General features: G+C 48.0%; 1 protein-coding gene and 1 long non-coding RNA gene across 19 annotated transcripts in view; one reads left to right on the forward strand and one right to left on the reverse strand.

Annotated features, from left to right (window-relative positions):
• Positions 1 to 6,251: 6,251 nt before the first annotated feature.
• Tpm3 (tropomyosin 3) overlaps positions 6,252 to 20,176 on the forward strand; it is a 28,430-nt gene continuing 14,505 nt past the window's right edge. For 2 of the 15 annotated variants that reach the window (XM_059265735.1, XM_059265732.1), the window contains exons 1-3: positions 6,252 to 6,438; positions 7,312 to 7,437; positions 19,929 to 20,062. In XM_059265735.1, coding sequence (XP_059121718.1) covers positions 6,322 to 6,438; positions 7,312 to 7,437; positions 19,929 to 20,062 — 377 coding nt within the window. In that variant the 5' untranslated portion in view covers positions 6,252 to 6,321. Of the gene's footprint in view, positions 6,439 to 7,311; positions 7,438 to 13,038; positions 13,472 to 13,687; positions 13,846 to 18,059; positions 18,180 to 19,928; positions 20,063 to 20,176 lie in introns of those variants that run through there. The other 13 variants (XM_059265731.1, XM_059265733.1, XM_059265741.1 and 10 more) reach the window with 11 other exon arrangements.
• LOC131913219 (uncharacterized) lies at positions 6,777 to 12,023 on the reverse strand. 4 transcript variants are annotated; one of them, XR_009379838.1, is made up of 5 exons: positions 11,799 to 12,023; positions 8,451 to 8,656; positions 8,133 to 8,362; positions 7,557 to 7,642; positions 6,777 to 6,978 (listed from the first exon to the last, which is right to left on the reverse strand). It is a non-coding gene; the product is annotated as an uncharacterized LOC131913219 (long non-coding RNA). The 4 variants fall into 4 exon arrangements; XR_009379836.1 differs by having other exon boundaries at positions 6,777 to 7,413; XR_009379837.1 differs by having other exon boundaries at positions 8,130 to 8,362.

The raw sequence follows: 20,176 nt of genomic DNA on the forward strand, positions 1-20,176 counted from the left end.
CATGGTGGGCAATGCCATCCCTGGGTTGACTGGTGGGCAATGCCATCCCTGGGTTGGTGGTCCTGGGTTCTATGAGAAAGCAGGTTGAGAAAGCCATATGGAACAAGTCAGTAAGCAGCACCCCTCCTGGCCTCGGCATCAGCTCCTCCAGGTTCCTGCCCTGTTTGAGTTCCTGTGCTGACTTCCTTTGTTGATGAACAGCAATGTGGAAGTGTAAGCTGAATAAAACCTTCTCTCCAACTTGCTTTTTGGTCATGGTGTTTCATGGTGGTCATTAGTTAGAAACGCTAAGTCTCAGACCTTGGTTTCACTGATCTTTTCTGAATTTGTGGACAAATAGCTTTAAACATGGCTGTTCATGTATAGGCATATGTGGTACCTGAGTGTCAGGGGGCTGAATTTTAGGTTTGGAGGGTATCTCGTTATTGTGAAAACATGCGTTAGACCCTTCTAGACCTGAATTCCTACTCTACAAAACTGAGAGGATTCAAACTCTGACCCCTCCAGGCATTGGGTGTGCAGTGTAGCGGGTGTTAAGTATCTCGTGGTGGGCTTGGGCTGGAAAAAGCGTGTCCATTCTCAAGGTATTTGACACTGGAAATCCTGGAAAGTAGTAACACATGCACCTGTAGCCACGGGAAAACAAGTGACATCCAGAGACCCCCATTTCACAGTCAGGAGCTGCTGTGAGAATATGTCCTCTGATGTAATTTCTGATACTTGCCCCTAAACTCACCTGTCATCAGTACTGTCACTGGTCACTCCTCTGTGCCATAGGATCTTTCCTTACCCTCAGCTTCAGTGGGGCTGTATCCACTGCACAACTCTCTCGTTCTTAACCTCTCCAGTCCGTCTCTATCCTTAGCTCTCATCAAAGCCTGCAGTTTCCATTTAGCTGTCGGAAGCTACTACCCCCTGCCCCCCCACTTCCACCCGTGCAGACCATGGAGAGGCAGCAGGTACAAAGAACAGCACAGGCTTCAGGGTCAGGTAGAGGGACACGCTATCGGACCCTCTTCTACAGAGGACGGACCCAGCTGGGACTGTCTTCAGGATGAAGCAGGTGAGTAGGTAGAGAGCACAAACCCAGAGACTGGCCTCCAATAGCCTCCTATTTCCCTGGAACCCAGGCCCTGCCTTGGTCCTGTGGCTAAGCCACCTCCGGTTCAATGTCACTGTTTATCACATACTCTGCCCTCTGCCCTCGACACCACTGCTTCCTAACCCCTCACCATTAGTAACCAGCTATGAATACTCACATCAAACGAAATGGCGCTCCCAGGCTGGTGGAGACAGCAGACTGCGAACAGTAATTACAGGTGTAGTGTGAGCTTTGTAGGAGATGAAGCCACAAACACCTCACTGGATTTGACACCAAACAGGACTGAATTTCCAGTCCTTCTGTATGTTCCTGGCCTGTGTTAGTCTGGTCTATACCATCCTTACCTCTCTTTCAGCTTCTTACTGTCTCCCAGGCCACCTGCTTCTTCACAGGTAGCATGGCCTAGAGTCAAGAGAATAGTGGACAGATCTGGTTCGCAGTCTTTATCCTGCCACTTAGTGGGTGTTTGGCCTGGTGCACGTTTTAATACTGGGGGCTGAGGTAGGGCGGTTTGCTGGAGAGATGGCTCAGTGGTTAAGAACACTGGCTGCTCTTGCGGAGCACCCAGATTGGAGTCCTAGCATCCATATGGCAGCTCACAATTGTCTGGAACTGGAGTTATAGACAAGGATCCAGTGCCCTTTTCTGGCCTCTGCAGATACCAGGCATGCATGTGGTACAGACAAACATGCAGATAAAATGTCTTTTGAGAAATCATTTTAAGTCTGAGTTTTTGTTGCTTATTTATGAAATGGAAACAATTTCTACCTTATTGGGTTGCTGTGGGAATTAAATAAGGCACTTAGAAGAAGTCACACTTAATATATAAACAGGAAACGGTAATGCTGTCTTGCTACTCCGTGGTACTTTCTCCCTCTCTCTCCACTCCCACTATCCTCTCTAAACAACCTCTGATTTCTCTGCTCATTTGGACTCGCTGGATGCCCCATCCCCTCTGCCTGGATCTCCGACCTTGACCTATTCCCTCAGGGCTTGTCAGTGCCAGGCTGGCTCCATTATTGGCAGGTTGGCCCACTATAACACCCATCTTCCCTGACCCTCCCTGCCAATTCTGTGTGCTCTCATCACATCACTCAATTGCACCCCTCCAGCCCCTGTGGTTGCTCTAGCTGATGTTATACCCTGGTCTTGTGGCTTAGAGGGACTTAGACCTATCTGAAATAGCTGAAAAACACAAACCATCTCAGTGAGCTGGCTCAGTGGGTAAAGGGACTTGCTGCCATGCCTGGTGACCTGAGTTTGAAGAACCCGCCCACATAGTTAGAGACAACAGACTCCTAGAAGTTGTCCTCTGATCTTCACAGGGAACAAGGACACACAAAAATATAAAAGTGTAGTAAGAAAAAAAGGGGGGAAATGCTAAAGTGTTATTATCAGGCTTGATGTTTCTAATTGTGCATCCAAAGTTTCCCTAGAGAGCTACACCTCCACACACCAATATTCCCAGTCTTCCTTTGTTCCTCTAGTACCCTAAACACAAATGTTTTCAGTTCTGTTTGTTTGTTTGTTTTTGAGACAGGGTCTCTACGTAGTCCTGCTGTCCTGGAGCTCACTATGTAGACCAGGCTGGCCTCAAAGATCCACCTGCATCTGCCTCCTGAGTGCTGGGATTAAAGGTGTGCGACCCCACATCCAGGCAAGTCTTCCAGTCTTGTTAGTCCTCTTTTCTTCCTCCTCTGTTTTCCCACCATAGTCAAGGCTTCAGAAAAAAAAAAATAGAACTTGAAAGGTGACAGTTAAGAGTAAATGGAGATGTAAAGAATCATCAGGTCATACTTCTCAAGAGTAAATGGAGGGCAAGCATGTAAATATTCCATATACACCCACAAACACTGGGAACTACAAAAGAGAAAAGACACTGCCACAAATGCCTGTCTTGGGACCTAGGCCCATTTGTTAGTCTTTCCCTGGAAGGCCAGTGACATACAATAGGCATTGACTGGGTGTTGGGACAAGCTATTGATCGAGATCAAAGTCACTGTGGAGTGGGTGTATGCGGGAAGGAGACATCAGGATTGATGGGGGCAAGGACACATGGAACATGCCTGGGGACTGATAGAAAGTGCCCTCCCACCCTCCATGCAGCTATAACTTGGGCTCCTTTCTGCCACAGTGAATGAAACATTTGCCTGCCAAATGATGCTCCACAGACCCAATTCTCTCCCAAAGGGGAGAGAGAGAGAGAGAGAGAGAGAGAGAGAGAGAGAGAGAGAGAGGAGAGAGAGGAGAACCAGGTTGAATCCTTGTGAAGTTAGAGCCTTAGAGAAGCCAGCCCAGGAGCTCTGGTGATAAAAAGCTGCAGAAAAGAAGGGGAGTCCTGAAGAAGGGGAGTCCTGAGGTCTGCGGGCCACTTTCTGGCAGAGGCAGTTCCCTCCTGCTCTCGATCTAAAAGCCTTCACTTCAAATTAAGCAGGCAAGAGAAGCTGTGAGTCTTCTTGTCTGGGGCCCAGACTGAAGCCTGTGAGGGAAACCGCTTTTCTGTTCAGGACACCCAATGATAACTTGAAAGAGGTTGTCTAAAGGACATGGGGAGGAGACAAGGCATGAGATGTCGAGAGGCAGCAGCCCAGCATTTCAGAAGTTCCCCACGACTACTGTTTCCAGTCCTAGAAGCTGTGAAGTTGGAGTCCACGGAGAAGACTGAGCAGTCTCATGGGAGAAATCTGGGAAGGTTAGAAGTTTGCTTGGAAATGGAAAGCAGATGATATGCAAACCCCTAACCCTACCCCCTGGGAAGCCCTGGGCAGCTCGGATGGCATCGAAAAGGCAGGTGGCAAAGCTGTAGAGGAGCTGTTGACACTGGTGAGCCTCTGGAAGCTGGTGCTGTCACACAACAGGGTGAAGCTTCATATGGGAGCTTTGGGAAACGTCCCGGATGTGGAGTCCTGCCCAGTGTTCTTGCTTTAGGCAAACATGATCCAGCAGCCACCGGACACAGGGGAAGAGGGGCTGTGGCAGGGATGGCAGGAAGGACAGATGAGCAAGAACATGTTTTGGGAGGGGAAGAGCAAGGGTCAGTGCCCTTGAAGAAGATGGGTTTCCATCTGTCCATGACTAGGCTCTGGCTTGTCTTCCCTGACCTTTCTTCACAGCGGGGAGAAAGGCAGATCGCTACCAAAGCTCACCTGCCGGCTTCTGTGTGATATGTTTGATATTGGGTTGTTAAATTAGGAACCAACTAAATGTCAGACATATTCTCACAGCAGTGAGGAGACTTGGCATCACCCCTCCGCTACTTCAGTCCCTGGGGCTCTGAGACTCTTCCCCGTCTTTTCTGGTTTTTGAGACAGGGTCTCTCTATGTAGCCCTGGTGGTCCTGGAACTTACTATGTAGACCAGGATGGCCTTGAACTCACAGAGCTCCTACTGCCTCTGCCTCCAGGTATTAAAGGCGTGTGCCACCATGCCCTGTGCCTGCTGTCTTGTGTGTGTGTGTGTGTGTGTGTGTGTGTGTGTGTGTGTATGTGTGTGTATGCGCACTCACACACGCATTGGTTGTTTTGTTTCTTGAAATGTTGGCAATTGAGCCCAAGGCTCAGATGCCAGGCCAGGGCTCCACCACTAAGCCACAGCTTGTCTGTCTGTTTTTTTTTTTTTTTTTTCACTAATTTCTTTCCACAATTCCCCTGAAAGAGAAGTATCTGGTGCCCATGTTAAACTGGAAGGCTCACATAGAAGTGGGAGAAAGCTGAAATTTGGGGATCAACGCTATATATCTTGCCCCTTAGGATATATCTCTCTCTTTCTTTCTTTTTTTCTTTCCTTCCTTCCTTCCTTCCTTCTTTCTTTCTTTCTTTCTTTCTTTCTTTCTTTCTTTCTTTCTTTCTTTCTTTCTTTCTTTCTTTCTTTTGTCCCTGTGTTTTTCCCCTCTTCCCTATTAGCCCATTTCCTCCCCTGGTTCTCCTTTGTTCCCTATGCCCTTTCCTTGATTGGCCTCTGAAAGGCTTGCCTTCCCTGCTTTCTTCCAACAGTCAGCAGGTGGTCCATCCAGCGGTCTGCTCCTGACGTGGAGGCTCTCAGGAGTGAGGCAGCTCCACCCTGCCCCCACCCTGCGCTTGACTCAGTCACCACACTGCTGCGGTTTAGCCTTGACACTAACCTGACATTAAGAACTAATTAGAACCATTTCTGTTCTCCCCCGCCCCCCATCCCACCTCACTCCCCCCCACCCCCCATAGCTCTGGTCACCTTGAACAGTGTCCACTTCTCTGGCATACTTGGGTACATGGCAACTGTGTATGGGCTCAATTGCCACCTGTCAATAACGAGATTCCAGATGGAATTAGAAACGAGGCTGGCTCTACACTGGGGAACACAGAGATGGCGGTGATGACTATCACGGCATGGTGGGCAGTAGGCTGGGCAGGGGTTCACAGAGGGAGCAGTGGAAGGGGAGTAGAGAGCAACACAGACTTCGATACGTACAGGTGTGAAAGTTCTATTTTAAGAACACTATGAGAAAACAGAAGTTATGATCTTGTACTGTGACCCTCCTTACTTCTCATCCCACTTGAAACCCTAGGACAGCCATTCCGATCCTAACCCTCCTGCGCTATCCTATGGCTCTTACAGGCCGATGTCTCCCTGCCAATTAGAGAATCCCAAAATAGCACAGCAATTCCAACTGGCAATCTGGGGGAATTGTCAAGGATCATGAGTGACCTCCCCTCTTCGCTGTTGCTCACGCTCCCTAAATGCCAGGAATCAAAAGATCTAACTCAACTAGTAGAGTTTGGTCCATATCCAATACTGTCCAGGGGAAAATGAGAGCGCTAAAGGCAACTTGGGACCCTCTGGTGGCTAGAACTGCCAAAGAATTCCCTATTCCAGTGTTCTCTCTGTCCCTCCACTTTTGAAAGATCCACAGAGCTGCCAAGAATGAGTGGAAAGTTTCAAGGTCAGCCTCCCACCACCCCCACTTTCCATTGTCTAAAATCAGCCTCAGCTGTCCCTCAATATTTTTTTCTTGCTGGTGATGTCAGTCTATCAATGCGTGTGACCCTGTGTTCCCCCAGGGGAACAGCGATGGGCGGGAGGGAGCTAGAAGGACCATGTTAGGAATAAGAGGTGGAGCCGTGACCACAGATAAAGACTCAAACTTGGGGAACCTCTCGTCACTCAGGTGGCAGCCCTTCCTTTCTTGTCCTAGCCTCCCGTTCTCCAGTGTTCTCAGGTAAGCCCACCAACAGTCCCAGCTCATGATGGAGGCCATCAAGAAAAAGATGCAGATGCTGAAGTTAGACAAGGAGAATGTTCTGGACCGGGCTGAGCAGGCTGAAGCTGAGCAGAAGCAGGCAGAAGAAAGGAGCAAACAGGTAGGCACTGGCATTGGCCTTTCTCTCCTTGCTGGTTACAAAACAGAGATGGGCCTTTAATCCCAGCGCTCGGGAGGCAGAGGCTAGCCTGGTCTACATAGCGGGTTCCAGGACAGCCAGAGAGAGATACACAGAGAAACCCTGTCTTAGAAGAGAGTGGGAGAGAGAGAGAGAGAGAGAGAGAGAGAGAGAGAGAGAGAGAGGGGAAAAGTGGTTGGTTTTCAAGGAAAATGAAGGAGCAGAGAACATCTAGAACAGTGATTCTCAACTTGGGGGTCAGGACCCTGCTGGGTATCACAGGGGTTGCCCAAGACCATCAGAAAACACATCACCATTCATAACAGTAGCAGCAAATTTATAGTTATGAAGCAGCAATAAAATAATTTCATGGTTGGAGGTCACCGCGATATGAAGAACTGCATTAAAGGGTCACAGCATCAGGAAGGTTGAGAAGCACTGCTCTGGGGTATCCACCTTAGACTGTCCACATGACCTTGAGAAAGCCGGTAGCCTCTTGTGTGCCACAGTGTGCCTGTTGGACTTAAGTAGAAGTAGACCAAGTTTTTGAAGAATGTTTCCCTTCTAGCACAAAAGGTAAGAACGTGGTCCATTTTTTCCCCCTCTCTTCAAAAGCATCACAGACCCACTAGGTGTCTACCATCCAATAGTCTTGGATGAAAACTCCAGACTTGGTCATCTTAGGGCCAGAAATTATAGAGTCTGATGTCAATGCATAGGATAACACATGGAACAGTGGCTGGAGAAAGTGTCTCTCTGGGGGGATGATAACGTGGAGGCAGGGCTCAGAGGTCTTTAGAGTCCAAGCACGCATGGTTGTGTTTATGTCTCTGGTTACTCTTCGGGCTCCTACAGCTAGAGGATGAATTAGCAACCATGCAGAAGAAGCTGAAAGGAACAGAAGATGAGCTGGACAAGTATTCTGAAGCTTTAAAAGATGCCCAGGAGAAGCTGGAGCTGGCAGAGAAGAAGGCAGCTGATGTAAGTATTAGGGAGACGGCTTACTTGTGGGTTCACAGGCTATGGGGTACATAGCCAACATAATGCTTTTGCATGTAATACATGCTGGCATGCTCTTACACCGGAATATACTTTCTTACTCAAAGACATGTTGAAGCTGAGAGCACAGTGCAGGGGTAGTATTGCTTCCCAGATGTGCATGGATCCCTGGGTTGTACACCAAGCACTGAAAAAGAGAGACACATGGAAGTCTCATCTCTATACTACTCAGCCTCCTTCCCAGTAATCTAATGACCTTTCTTTCCTAGGACCTGGACAAAGGGAGGGGCTTCCAAGTCCAGATGTACGCTATCCGGTATCCACTTCCTCCCCCATGCCACATTCTTAGCTTTTGTGTACAAGGCTTGGCATGTGCATGTGTGTATTAATAGGGAACCTCTCATCTCTCAATTACCCAACAAAGGCAGCTTAGATTTCACAATAGGAAACGGAGGTCACATTGACCCTGACCCCATCGAGGTTTATTTGTCCCGGTCAAAGTGGGCATCTGCCCTTATGCCACAGAGATGCTACAGGGAACCCTGATCATAGCAGAGCAGTGAGGTATCAAGGGTGGACTGTAACAGAAACTGGGAAGCAGGCAAAGGTATTGCCCCAGACCTTACTCTATGGCCCTGAAGAGATTAAAATTGAAATTAATGGCCTTTACTCACTACCTATTATACTTTGGCACTTTGCTTCATCATCAACCTTGATGTTTTCTGCAAAGAGAAGGAAGAGACTGTACAGGACATCTGTTTTGAAGAAAAGTATCAGAGGATTGTTATTTATTATTTTTTATTTGGGGTACTGGGGATTAGGTCCAGACCCCCCTACATTGACTTAGCTCATAGGGATCTTAACAGTAACAAAAGGATATGTCAGTTACACAGGCATTTCTCGGCATCTGTGTGAGGAGAAAAGTAGAAGCCGATGTTATTTTAAATCACATTTGGCTTTGGAAAACAGCTTAAAGGGCAGAGTGGATCACTTACAAATGCGTTTAGATCCTCACATGCAGTCCCTGTCATGAGGCAAGTGCTCTTCTCTTGGTTCTTCACTTTCAAAGGCTCAGACATAAGGAGGGTTAGAGTACAGGACACCAGAGCTTAGTGATGTAAACAGGGCAGCGTGCACTATACACACTCACAGCTTCCGGAAGGCTTGTTCGTTACACCGCTCTGTCTCTGTTTTTGGAAACCTGAAAAGACAACAATATGTTGCCTCCAGGATTGAGCAAGTACTCGAAGGCCTGCTCAAGTCGCTTAGCCTAGCTTACAGGCACAGATGGAGAGATCGCCCTGGTCCTAAATCTGGAGGCAGGAGGACAGATGTTTTCACAAACCAGCACTATGTCAGGTTAGCAACAATGTTGTGAGATGTTAAGTAATACCTCCCTGGGAAGGTCCTTAGCCAGAAACAGCTAAGAACCAGGACAAGAACTAGGTGTGATGCAAATCTTGGGAGAAGGAGAGGGAGGGAGTCCTAGACAGCAGGCCAATATATTTCAGAAGGATAATGGAATTCCCTAGGGGTGAATTTTGCCAGTTTTAGCATCTTTTACACACAGGAGTACAGTACATACACACATGAACACACACACTCCATACAAACACTGTCTTACTACTATGTTTGAAAGAAGCTTCTTCATATTCATATAGAAATCCACAAAATATTTGTTTGTTGAGACAGGTTTTCTCTGTGTAGCTCTGGATGTTCTGGAACTCATTCTGTAGACCAGAGTACCCTCAAACTCAGACATCTACCTGCCTCTGCCTCCTGAGTATTGGGATTAAAGTCTTGTACCACCACTGCCTGGCTAAAAAATTTAAATATGTACAATGTTGTCTTAAAATTTTAACTCTTCAATTTAACCCTGTCTGTCCCCTTTGTTACCTTTCTGACAGAGTCAGTGAGTATCTGTCATAGATAAGAACAAGAACAAGAAACAGGCTGGGCATGGTGGCATATGCCTTTAATCTCAGTACTTGAAAGACAGAGGCAGGTAGATCTCTATGCGTTTGAGGCCAGCCTAGTCTACACAGTAAGTTCTGGGACAGCCAAGACTATGTAGAGAAACCCTATTTCAAACAAAACAAAACATAAGTGGGTGTGGGTGGTGGATTTGTTGAGACAGAAGGAGGAAGAAAGGTATCTTTTCCCCAAGTACTATCTGTGGGTTAAGCCCTGCCACAGCCTGGTTCTGTTAGTAAACTTTTATGAGAGCACACTCATGCTCTTTCATTTCCATATTGTCTAGTGGTTCTCTCCCTCCAATAAAATAACTGCTGCAGAGTCTGTAAAGCCAGAAATTCTCTCTGGCCCTTTCCTGAAAACTTGCTGACCCTCCACTCCACCTACAAGACAGAGAGGAGGGTGTCTGTAGGAACTGGGAAGAACGCTGAAGGAGAAAGGCACTGGGATTTCAACAGTGAGCGAAGATCACAATGTGTGCATCTTTGTCTAACAGAAAAGGTTCACAGCTCCTGACCTAAAGACTAATAAGTAAATAAGCAGCATATCGTCTTGATGGAACTGTATGGGGAAGAGAGGGAGGAGAGAGCCAGTAACTATGTGTTTACACCAGAGAAACCTCTCTGAATGTGGAGGATTTTCTAGAGCTGCTTCAACAAAGAAAAGGCAAGGATGTGGCAAGGTCAGCCCTATCTTGTGGGTTTTTTTTCTTCCCAGCGTTTAGTTGCTATTATAGTTTATAATTGTAGCAAAATATACAGACACAATGCCAGGCAGTGGTGCCACAGGCCTTTAATCCCAGCACTTGGGAGGCAGAGGCAGGTGGATCTCTGAGTTTGAAGCCAGCCTGGTCTACACATCGAGTTCTAGGACAGCCAGGGCTACACAGAGAAACCCTGTCTCAAAAAACTCTGTGTGTGTGTGTGTGTGTGTGTGTGTGTGTGTGTGTATGTGTATACTTACACAAAATATACAGTTTTAACCATCTCGAGGCTACAGTTTGATGGCAGCAAGTATATATTTACATTTTTTTGTGTAACCATGTGTAATATTCTTGTGTGTGTGTGTGTGTGTGTGTGTGTGTGTGTATGTGTATGTGCTTGCCTGTGAGAGTGTGGAGGCAGAGATTGTTTTTGAAACGGGGTCTCTCACTGAACCCAGAGCTCACTGATTAGCTAGACTAGCTGGCCAGCAAGCCCTGGGATCTACCTGTTTCTACCCCCCTCCCCCCAGCACTGGGATGGCAGATGCACAGAGCCACACCTGCCTTTTATGTGGGTGTTGGGGAACTAAATCAGTTCCTCGTGCTTGAACAGCATAGCCAACCCATAAGATCCTCTTAATCCAAGATGAAATCAGAAGCTGTTCAGGGAGAAACAGGAGGAAAGAGGAATGCAATGGGTAGGACTCAGGGCATGGGAGTCATAACACTCTTTTTTTAGGGACGTGTGTTGGGAGGGATGAGGACAGAAAAAGGATGGACAGAGACACCTGTTGGTGTCTTGTATTGTTTGTCACTAGGAAAACAATACACTGGCTGGTCTCCCTGCTGCCAATCCATCATGCCTCTAAAAGCTATCAGGAGTCTACCCATCTGCGTCCCTGGATCAAGAGATTATCTGTACAAAGGCACCAGCCTCAGGAATGCAGGCAGTGTTGGCTCAACTTTGGTTTGCCTAGGATGAGGTCTAAGGGTACAAGGAGGTAGAACAGTGCCACCTGCTGGTCAGCACTCAGATGACAACATTTTCACCAGCAACTCCTCGGAAGAGACTTAACACAAGCTTGAGAAATACTTAGGCCGTCACGCCAGGTGTTACTGAGTGTCAGAACCTTGCCTTAGATTTTGGGGAGGTGGGTGGGAATCAAGGTGTACAAGATACTCTACTGAGAAAATTATTGTTTGTCCAAGCTGTTTCTTCTGAATAGTTTAACTGTTGCAGTCTTTTTTTTTCCCCAAAAAGAAGGGAGCTTCCTGAGAACCAGAACCAAACATGGAAAGCAGTAAGTGTCTGGCTGAACCCAGAGCCTCCACAGAGCTAAATCCCCAACCCCGGGTTAATATGTTTAGTTCTAAGTCCTACTCCATAGCCCATTTCTCAAGGGAAGAGAAGAGCTGTATCAAAGGAGGAATCGATTGTTATTACTCTCCGAGGAGGAGGGAGAAATACAGAAAAGCGAAGGTAGGGTGTGACGGTTCACACCTGAAATTTCAGTACTTAGGAATCGGATTAGAGAAGTGTCCAGAGCTTAAGACAAACAGGGCTACGAAAGTGAGTTGATGCCAATCAGGACTACCCGAGACACCATCTCAAAAAATAAAAAGAAAGCAAGCAAACAAAAACTAGAGAAGCAAAGAGAAAACAAACCTCTTTACAGTTGTGTTTCTGGAAATCCTGTAGGTCGGCCCAGAGACGCAGTTTTAGCTCATATAATAGTTCCTTGGAGCCAGGCGGTCGTGGCGCACGTCTTTAATCCCAGCACTTGGGAGGCGGAGGCAGGTGGATCTCTGTGAGTTTGAGGCCAGCCTGGTCTACAGAGCGAGATCCAGGACAGGCTCGAGATCCAGGACAGGCTCCAAAGCTACACAGAGAAACCTGTCTGGGGGGGGGGGGGGAGTCCTTGGAGTAATTGAAGGCAGTAAAACTGATGAAAGCTATTACAACTGAGAGGTTAAATTCCACAATAGTTTTCCAGATATCTTGCTGTTGCACCAAGGATATGATAATAGGGGAACCTTAATAAGGAATTTTTATGATAGAGACATTAAGTATCTTGTCTACAAAAGCAGTTGTACATGAAGATTAAATTACTAAGTCCTAATCATTCCAAGGGCCAAAGGGGCTGGCAGGTTAACTGATGGTGCATACTGACTCTCAAAAGCAACAGGAGACATGACTGCATTCTAAACAGAACGCTAAATTCACACCTGACCTTATAGAGTGCCGGCTTGCCCATCCCTTCCACCACCTTATAGAATGCCAACTTGCCCATCTCTTCTTCCACCCCTGGAATCCCTTGGTTGACTTCCAGGAGATGGGTGAGAATCTATCTGAACAGTTTTTTGTTTTGTTTTGTTTTTGTTTTTTGAAACTAGGTTTTATGTAGCTCAGACTAGCCTTGAATTCACCATGTAGCCAAGGTGACCTTGAATCTTTTATCCTTTCTCCCCGCGCCTCTCCCCCGCCTCCCCCCAGTACTGAGATTACAGATACTTGCCACTATGCCAGTTTACATGCTTCTGGAGATCGAGTCCAGGGCTTCATGCATGCTAGGCTAGTGCTCTACAAACTAACCAGTATCCACAGCCCCTCTGAATAGATTTTTCAAGGGAGTTCACTGGGACTCTTTGCAAGATGAAGTCGAGAGTCTTTTAGGCTTTTCTCAGAACCTGGTTTTGGAGTCTGCCGGAGACTGAGTAGAAGTGAAAGCTTGTGGGATATTTTATATTGCAGAGTGGAGAGGACACAGGGGTAGGGAGGCATTGGATCTGAGAGGGGTCAACCGCGCAAGTGTTAATGCAGCACCATACTGGTAAATGGGCCAACCATTGTTGGGAGGCAACCTGGTGGGTGAGGCTAGACCACGAAGCGCCTCTCAGTTACTATGGTAGCCTTACCCAACCCCACCCCCCTTTACCGGTCTGAGGAAAGACCGCCCTGAGCGGTCACCTAGGGCGACTGGGAGGCTCCACCCCTCACTTTCTGCCCACCGCCCCTCGAGTGGACTGCGTTCCCGCCTGCTTGGCAGGGGAGGTGGGGAACGCGCGGTGGCAGCGGCGTCACATCCGGGCGGGGTGAGTGAGTTCCGGTATTTCAGGGCGGAGCAGGCGGAAGTAGGGTGAGAAGCGGCTACAACGCCGAGCGGAGGAGGTAGGAACCCGGATTCCAGAAGCAGCTGGGTGGGCACCATGGCCGGGATCACCACCATCGAGGCGGTGAAGCGCAAGATCCAGGTTCTGCAGCAGCAGGCGGATGATGCGGAGGAGAGGGCCGAGCGCCTCCAGCGGGAAGTGGAGGGAGAAAGGCGGGCCCGGGAGCAGGTACGCGCGGAGGGCGAGGCGCAGCAGGGAAGGGACCGGCGCCCCTCTGCTGGGGAGCTCAGCTCCCCGGCGTCCTGGAGGCTCGGACTAGACGCTGATCCCCGAGGTTGGGTGGGACGCGATTGTGATGGCCAGGTGAGCGAGCATTGGAGGAAACTAGGTGCTCGCGCGAGCAGGCTGCACCCTGGACAGAATCGAGCCCCGCGCGGCGCGGGCCGCCCTTTCCCTTCTTTTCTTCCCCGGCTCATTCATTCGGTCCCTCGGAGCCGGGCGCGGCCAGGGGAGGGGCTCAGAGGCCTTTCCCTCCCCCCACTTCTCCGCGAAGGGTGGGGACCCTTTGCTCTCGCTTGAGGTTTCCGGCCAGAGGGGTAGAAGTAAGTGTGTGCTCCTCTGGTCCGGGAGGGGCCGAGCATAACCTGTGAAAGAGGGGGGTAGGAGGTGGGAACCGCCGGAAAGCCCCCGACTCGGCCTGCTGGCAGCTTTTCCGCTCCCTCCTCCTGCTCAGGAAATGAGCCAGCAGTTGGCTGAGAGGAAGCGCGGTTCCCTCCCTCCCTGGCGGAGCTTAAGGCCACAGCACCACCTCCCGTCCTCGAGCTTGGGGACCTTTTGTAACTAACTGGTACTCCCGCCCCTCAGTCGTTGTGAAGTGGGAGAGACGATACTCCTTCCCGATGTTAGCAAATGTCGGAGCCAGTAAACTTACCTACCCTACCCATCATGACCTGGAAGGCAGGAGGAGCTTCTGCCAGATTCAGGCCTGAAGTGTGAGCAGTGCACGTTAGACTTACAGAGAACATTTCTCCTAAGCAGGGCTGATAAGGGAGTGTATAGCAGAGAGTCAGATGCCAGGCCAGTCTCAAAGTTCCTGATTGATCTGAGCACTGTGGAGGATGGAAACAGATTAATGAGTGGCGATGGTGATTGGGGTGGGAGTCTGCTTTCTCAGTTATTCTGTACAGTGGTTTTTGTTCAACTGTTGGTGGGATGAATGGATTCTTGCGAAAGACCTAATGAGAATAACTGTGGCTTATTGGTGTTCTTTATTGCTCTTCTTGTTGGTGTCTTTCTTCCCCTTTGCTGCGCGTGTGGAGAGTAGCAGAATATTTTTGAGGGCCAAAAGGGGTGAGTGTGGAAAAGTAGAGCGTAGCTCCCTTCCAAGTTGATGTTTAAGCATCATTAAAATACTTTTATTAATGGGCATGGAGATGCCAGAGCTTGCCTTCACCATCACCTTTTCCTAGACGTCCAGTATGGCGGTCTTGAGACTAGCTGTCCCTTTGTATTCCCAGCAATCCTCCTGCCTAAACCTCCCAAGTGCTGGAATTACAGGCTTGCTTGGCCACTCCTAGCATGCCTACAGCTTCTTATCAGTTCTAATGAGATTGTTCTAGAGATGAGAAAGTCTTAAAAAGGGAAAAGGGAGAGTCCAGGGCAAGGAATTGACCATGTGCTGCAGTCTTAGGCTGATTGTTGAAGTATGGGTACCCTGGGAGTGGTTTTAGGGTAGGTAGGGTGTGTCTGTCTGTCTCAGAATTTGGTCATTTTTCTTGTAGGAAAATTTGGCTTCCCTTCCGTATGCGTGATGACTGTGGGGTGATAAGCAGCAGAGTGTGTTTTCGCATGTTTCAGAGCTTACCAAATGTGCCTCTTTCACGGAAGTCTCCTGAGGAAGTCCTCCGAATGAGGAAGTAGGGTGGTAGTTAAATATTGATGAGACCAGTATCTTCTTTGTGAGCTTTTGACTTTCTGCGCCTTTGAACTTTGAGCCCCTGCTAAGGAGTCGTAGTGTGAAGAGGGGTGCTTGGGTTGCCTGTTCTTAGGGCTGCTGTGGAATGTGGGGTCTGCAGGCTCCTGGCAACACTGCCTGGTGCTATCCTATGCTGTTACCCTAGTAGGCTATCCGGTCTTTAAGTGGTGCAGGGGTCAGATCTCGGGCCTTATGCTAGACAGACTTTCTACCACTGAGCTACACCCTTGTCTGTCCTATCTAAAACAGGTCACAGCATAAAACTTAAGTGTGTTTATGTAAGTGATAAAAATGCATATATAACATAAAATTTTGCCTGTCCAAGCTGGCCTTGAATTGCTGGACCCAAGTGATCCTTCTGCTTCAGCCTCTGGGATATCCTCTGGTGTTGATGTTCACTGCCATGCCAGGATCTCCATTTTTAACCTTTCTTTTTTATTACTGTTTTTATTTATGTGCGTGTATGCGTGTCTGAGCCCTGGAGTTGGAATTACAGGCGATTGTGAACCCACTTCCCCAACCCACCGTGTAGGGACTGGGGACCAAAGTCTGCAAGAGCAGCCAGTGCTCTACCTGCCGAGCCGGCTCTCTAGCCCCACTGTAACCATTTGTAACCATTTACTCTTTAAAAAATGTTTTTCTCCCAATGTCCCGGGGTAGTTTTCATTTTGTTACATTGGAAGTACTGTTAAGGGAAGGAGAGTGGGCTTTAACAGTGGTTCTGGCCTTAAGCCCAGATTCTTGGTCTCTGAAGGGGGTTAGGGCGTTTGGCAGTATGTTCAGTATATCCGTGTGTTTGGTGGACACATAACAAGCATTATGACCTCTCCGGCTTAGAGGTTTGGGTGGTTTGGCTGTGCCTTGCTTTTCTCTGCCCACCCCCGCTCCATTTCAGAGCACACTCCTACAGGAGAGGCAAACAGGCCTTTGCTCTAAGTGCCTCTGCTTAGACTCCACCTTTGTTGACTCTGGGGCGGGCAGATAACTCTAATTCCTAGCTTTCCTCTCCCTTGGTAAAGTTGAAATTTCTGGAGAACAGGGTCTAGAGCTCCCTGGTAGAGGCGTCTGTGGACAGTGTGTCCAGCAGTCCTTTCTTCAGCTGAGGCCCTGGCTCTTCTAGTGCTGTGTCTACTTCGAATTACACCTGTGACTTTTATCTAAAAAGAGAAACCCCAGTGTGGCAGAGTGCCAGATTTAGACTTATCCCCTCTGTCCTTGGCCCTGCTCTGCCTCTGACTACCAGCTCCCCATCCGCTTCTTACTTTAAGGGATGTAATATGCTTTAGGCGTCTTCCTACATTTTTAAAAAATTACCTTATTATTACTGAGTATGCATATAATCTGTGCGTGTCCACATGCATTCCATAATGTGTGTGGAGCTCAGAGTGCAACTGTGTGGAGTCTATTCTCTCACCATCACATGGGTTCAGGGGATCAACCAGATTGTCAGGCTTGTAGAGATGGGAAGCAATCCCCTTTACCCACTGAGCCATATAGACAGCCCAGTGTAGCATTTAAACTACGCTTATGTCATAGCCAAAGCCGTCCGCCATTTTATTTATTCGTTTGCTTTAGTTTGGTTTAGGTTTCTCTGTGTAGCCCTGGCTGTCTTGGAACTCACTATGTACATCAGGCTGGCCTCGAACTCACAGAGATCCGCCTGTTTCTGCCTCCCGAGTGCTGGGATTAAAGGCGTGCGCCACCACTGCCCGGCATCAGCCGTCTTTTTAATATGACCAAATGGCTGCACTTTCCACCACCAGGGTTTTGCCTCCTGAACAATGGAGAATCCTATTACTGTTGAATGGAAGACCTCACACTGTATCCTCCAAGGTGCCAGGAGGTAGGCAGTCTCTGCTGGGCATTCAGGTAGAACCTAGGATTAATTGAAAAAACATTAAGTGTAGTGTTTCTCAGGATCAGGCTAGTCTGCCCAGAGACTTGATGTTGACCTGAGTGATATGTGTAAGCTTTGGCTTAAAGGAAAAGTCAAGTGGTCTTCCTTATTCCTTTAAGTGGAGTATCAGATCTTGAATTTTCAGGCTTTTGTTTCCTTGTAAAGAGAACTGATCTGCTGTAGGGGAAGAAGAAGCACACCCTGTCCTGGACCCACCACCCACTGGTCTGTCTGAAGCTTGCAGGGACTCCTTAGTCTTTCTGGTGTTAACACAGGCTTGCTCTTACAGGAGCACCAAGATGTATTTTCTCTTCCTCCTTTTTCACCCTTGTGAAAAATTCAATTGTAAATGCTGTTTTGTAGGAGATAGTGCCAGAGCCAGCTTGTTGCCATGGAAACTATACCCTGCCCCCATAGCCTGTTATCTTTTTCCAGTTTAAGTAACTAGGAGATGGATGGTGACTTACATTTCATGTGCTTCCTACGGCTCCAGCCACATTTTTCTTTAAATTTTTTTTAGATGTGTTTTGTGTGTGTGAATGTTGCACCTATGTGTATGTGTGTTACCATGAGTGTGCCTGGTACCCATGGAGGTCAGAAGAGAGTAGGAGCCACAGGCACTGTAATTATCATGGTTGTGAACCACCACGTGGGTGCTGGGAATCGAACCCGGGTTCTCTGCAACAGAGACGGGTGCTCTTAACTGCTGAACCGTCTCTCCAGCCCTTCAGCTGCATTGTTTCATGTTTTCGTTTTGGGCATCCGAAAGGGGTAAGTACTGTCTAGTACTGAGTATTTCAGAACCCCGTCCCGATAGCCCGGCTTGCCCTTGACTGGTTGGCCTTGTTGGGTTTGTGAGGAGAAAATTGCTGTCCTGCAGGACATCTGTTTTCCTAGAAGAGAAGGAACTAGAGAATGCTCGTCTTTGTAGTGTTCTGAATGGTACAGTTAGGAATACAAATGACTTCTTAGAATTTCAATTTATGTAGACTTATTTCTCAGTCTTCTGTTCCTGTAGCCCGGCCTCCTGCCTCCTTTCCCAGTCTCTTGAATCTCCTGTGTTTGTATGTGGAAATTTTTGTTCCGATCCTGATTGTTAGCAGGAGTCTTGTCTGGTTATATCCCTCCCCATAGGGCTAATGGCCCAGATTCCTCAGCTGCCACCACCCTTGCCTGTTAAGAAGAAACCAGGGTAATAGAATTCAGGCACAATCTGGGCTGGAGAGGAGAGCTAGAGTTCACCAGGATATAAGCATCTGAACTTTCTCATGTGCAGCAAAGATCTTACGTTTGGGTGGTTTGGTTTGTTTGCTTATTGAAACAGGGTCTCCCTGTGTAGCCCAAGTTAGCCTTGAACTCATGGTCTTTATGTGTCAGTCTCCAAAGTGTTAGGATTAGGGCCATGTACTATCTCACCTATGAGACCACTTTCTATGGACTATGTACAGCTGCATCTTTTCCTTTGTTTCTCGTTTGTAGCCAGTTCGTGACTTACTTATTGTGTGTGAAAGCCAGGGAAATTACTGTTAGGAATTGTACTGAAGTCTGGTGAAGCTTAGGAGGTTGTTAGAGTAATAGAAAGGCATTTCAGACATCCAGAGGAGTGGCAGTAGGTGGAAGCTAGCTTGTTTGTTCTTTGTTTTTATAATGTTATCAGATTATACTATTCTTTCTTAAGGTAATAAGGGAGCATATTGAAGGGGTAAGTTGGGGGGAAGGTACCCCAGTCCTTTTTTTTAAGTGAGCGAATATTGCATATGAGTGAGAGAGAGAGAGAGAGAGCGCGAGCGCGAGTGAGCGCGAGCGCACAGGTCAAAGGACAATTTATGGAAACTGGTTCTCTCTACCCATTGGGTCCTGGGGATTGAACTCAGGTCCTCAGGCTTGGCATCTGGTGCCTTCATCTGTTGAACCATCTTTCTGGCCTCAGATACCCCAATCTTGTAGTCTGTGCTTTCCTATCAGAAAAGCTGTTCCAGAAAGCATTAGTTGGTCATCCTCCTGATGTGTTAGGGTAAGGTGACCAGAGGGTTTACAAACTAAATTAATAGATATAAATGTTGTAAAATAATATAAGCACTAACTAGAAATACAAGAAATATTGCTGTTTGGCATCCTGGTGTATGCCTGTAATCCCAGCATTTAGGAAGTAAAGACGGGAGGATCAGGAGTTGAAATCTAGAAGCAGGTATCCGTTTATTGAGCATGAGGCAGAAGTGTCTTCTGGCTGCTTTCTTGAGACAGGATCTTACGTGTAGACCAGGCTGGCCTCAGACTCACAGAGACCCACCTGCCTCTGCCTCCCGCGTGCTGGGCTTGAAGGCCTGTCATCATACCTGGCTTTGTTGACTCTTAGAGGTTCTGGAATTTGAATTGAGTCCAGAAGAGAGAGGATAATAACTGTCTGGATAAAGAACTGAATTTTAAAACACTCTTCAGGGTTGAGGGTATGTCTCAGTTGTTAGAGTACCTGTCTAGCATACATGAGGCCTGGCTTCCATCCCTAGCAAAACATAAACTGGACATTGCGGTACATACCTATAATCCCAACTCTTGGGAGATACTATATGGCACGTTCAAGGCCAGCTTTGGACACGTGAGATTGGATCACACAAACATTTTATGTAGAACAAATGGGAGTTCTCAGATGGGAAAGGAAGAAATTGATTTCTACTCCTGTATGTTAGATCTAAGCACGTGAGCCTAAATCGCTCTATCTCCCCTGACTCTGGCGTCTTCACAGTGGTGGATTCTAGCCTTCTGTCGTGTTGGTTCTTTTCACCAACCCCGTTTCCATTTCCCATTGACTTAAGGCCGAAGCTGAGGTGGCCTCCTTGAACCGTAGGATCCAGCTGGTTGAAGAGGAGCTGGACCGTGCTCAGGAGCGTCTTGCTACTGCCCTGCAGAAGCTAGAGGAAGCAGAAAAAGCTGCTGATGAGAGTGAGAGGTATGTGGGGGAACGGGAGGGAGTGTGGCTTCCACAAGCATCTGCCGGTGGGGTAGATGGGTGCTGGAGCACCCACCTGCTGTGCCTCAGGTGTCCTGGGTCCCAGCCCCAGCA

This window comes from Peromyscus eremicus, chromosome 6, assembly GCF_949786415.1.
Source record: "Peromyscus eremicus chromosome 6, PerEre_H2_v1, whole genome shotgun sequence".
In the NCBI taxonomy this organism is placed as follows: domain Eukaryota; kingdom Metazoa; phylum Chordata; class Mammalia; order Rodentia; family Cricetidae; genus Peromyscus; species Peromyscus eremicus.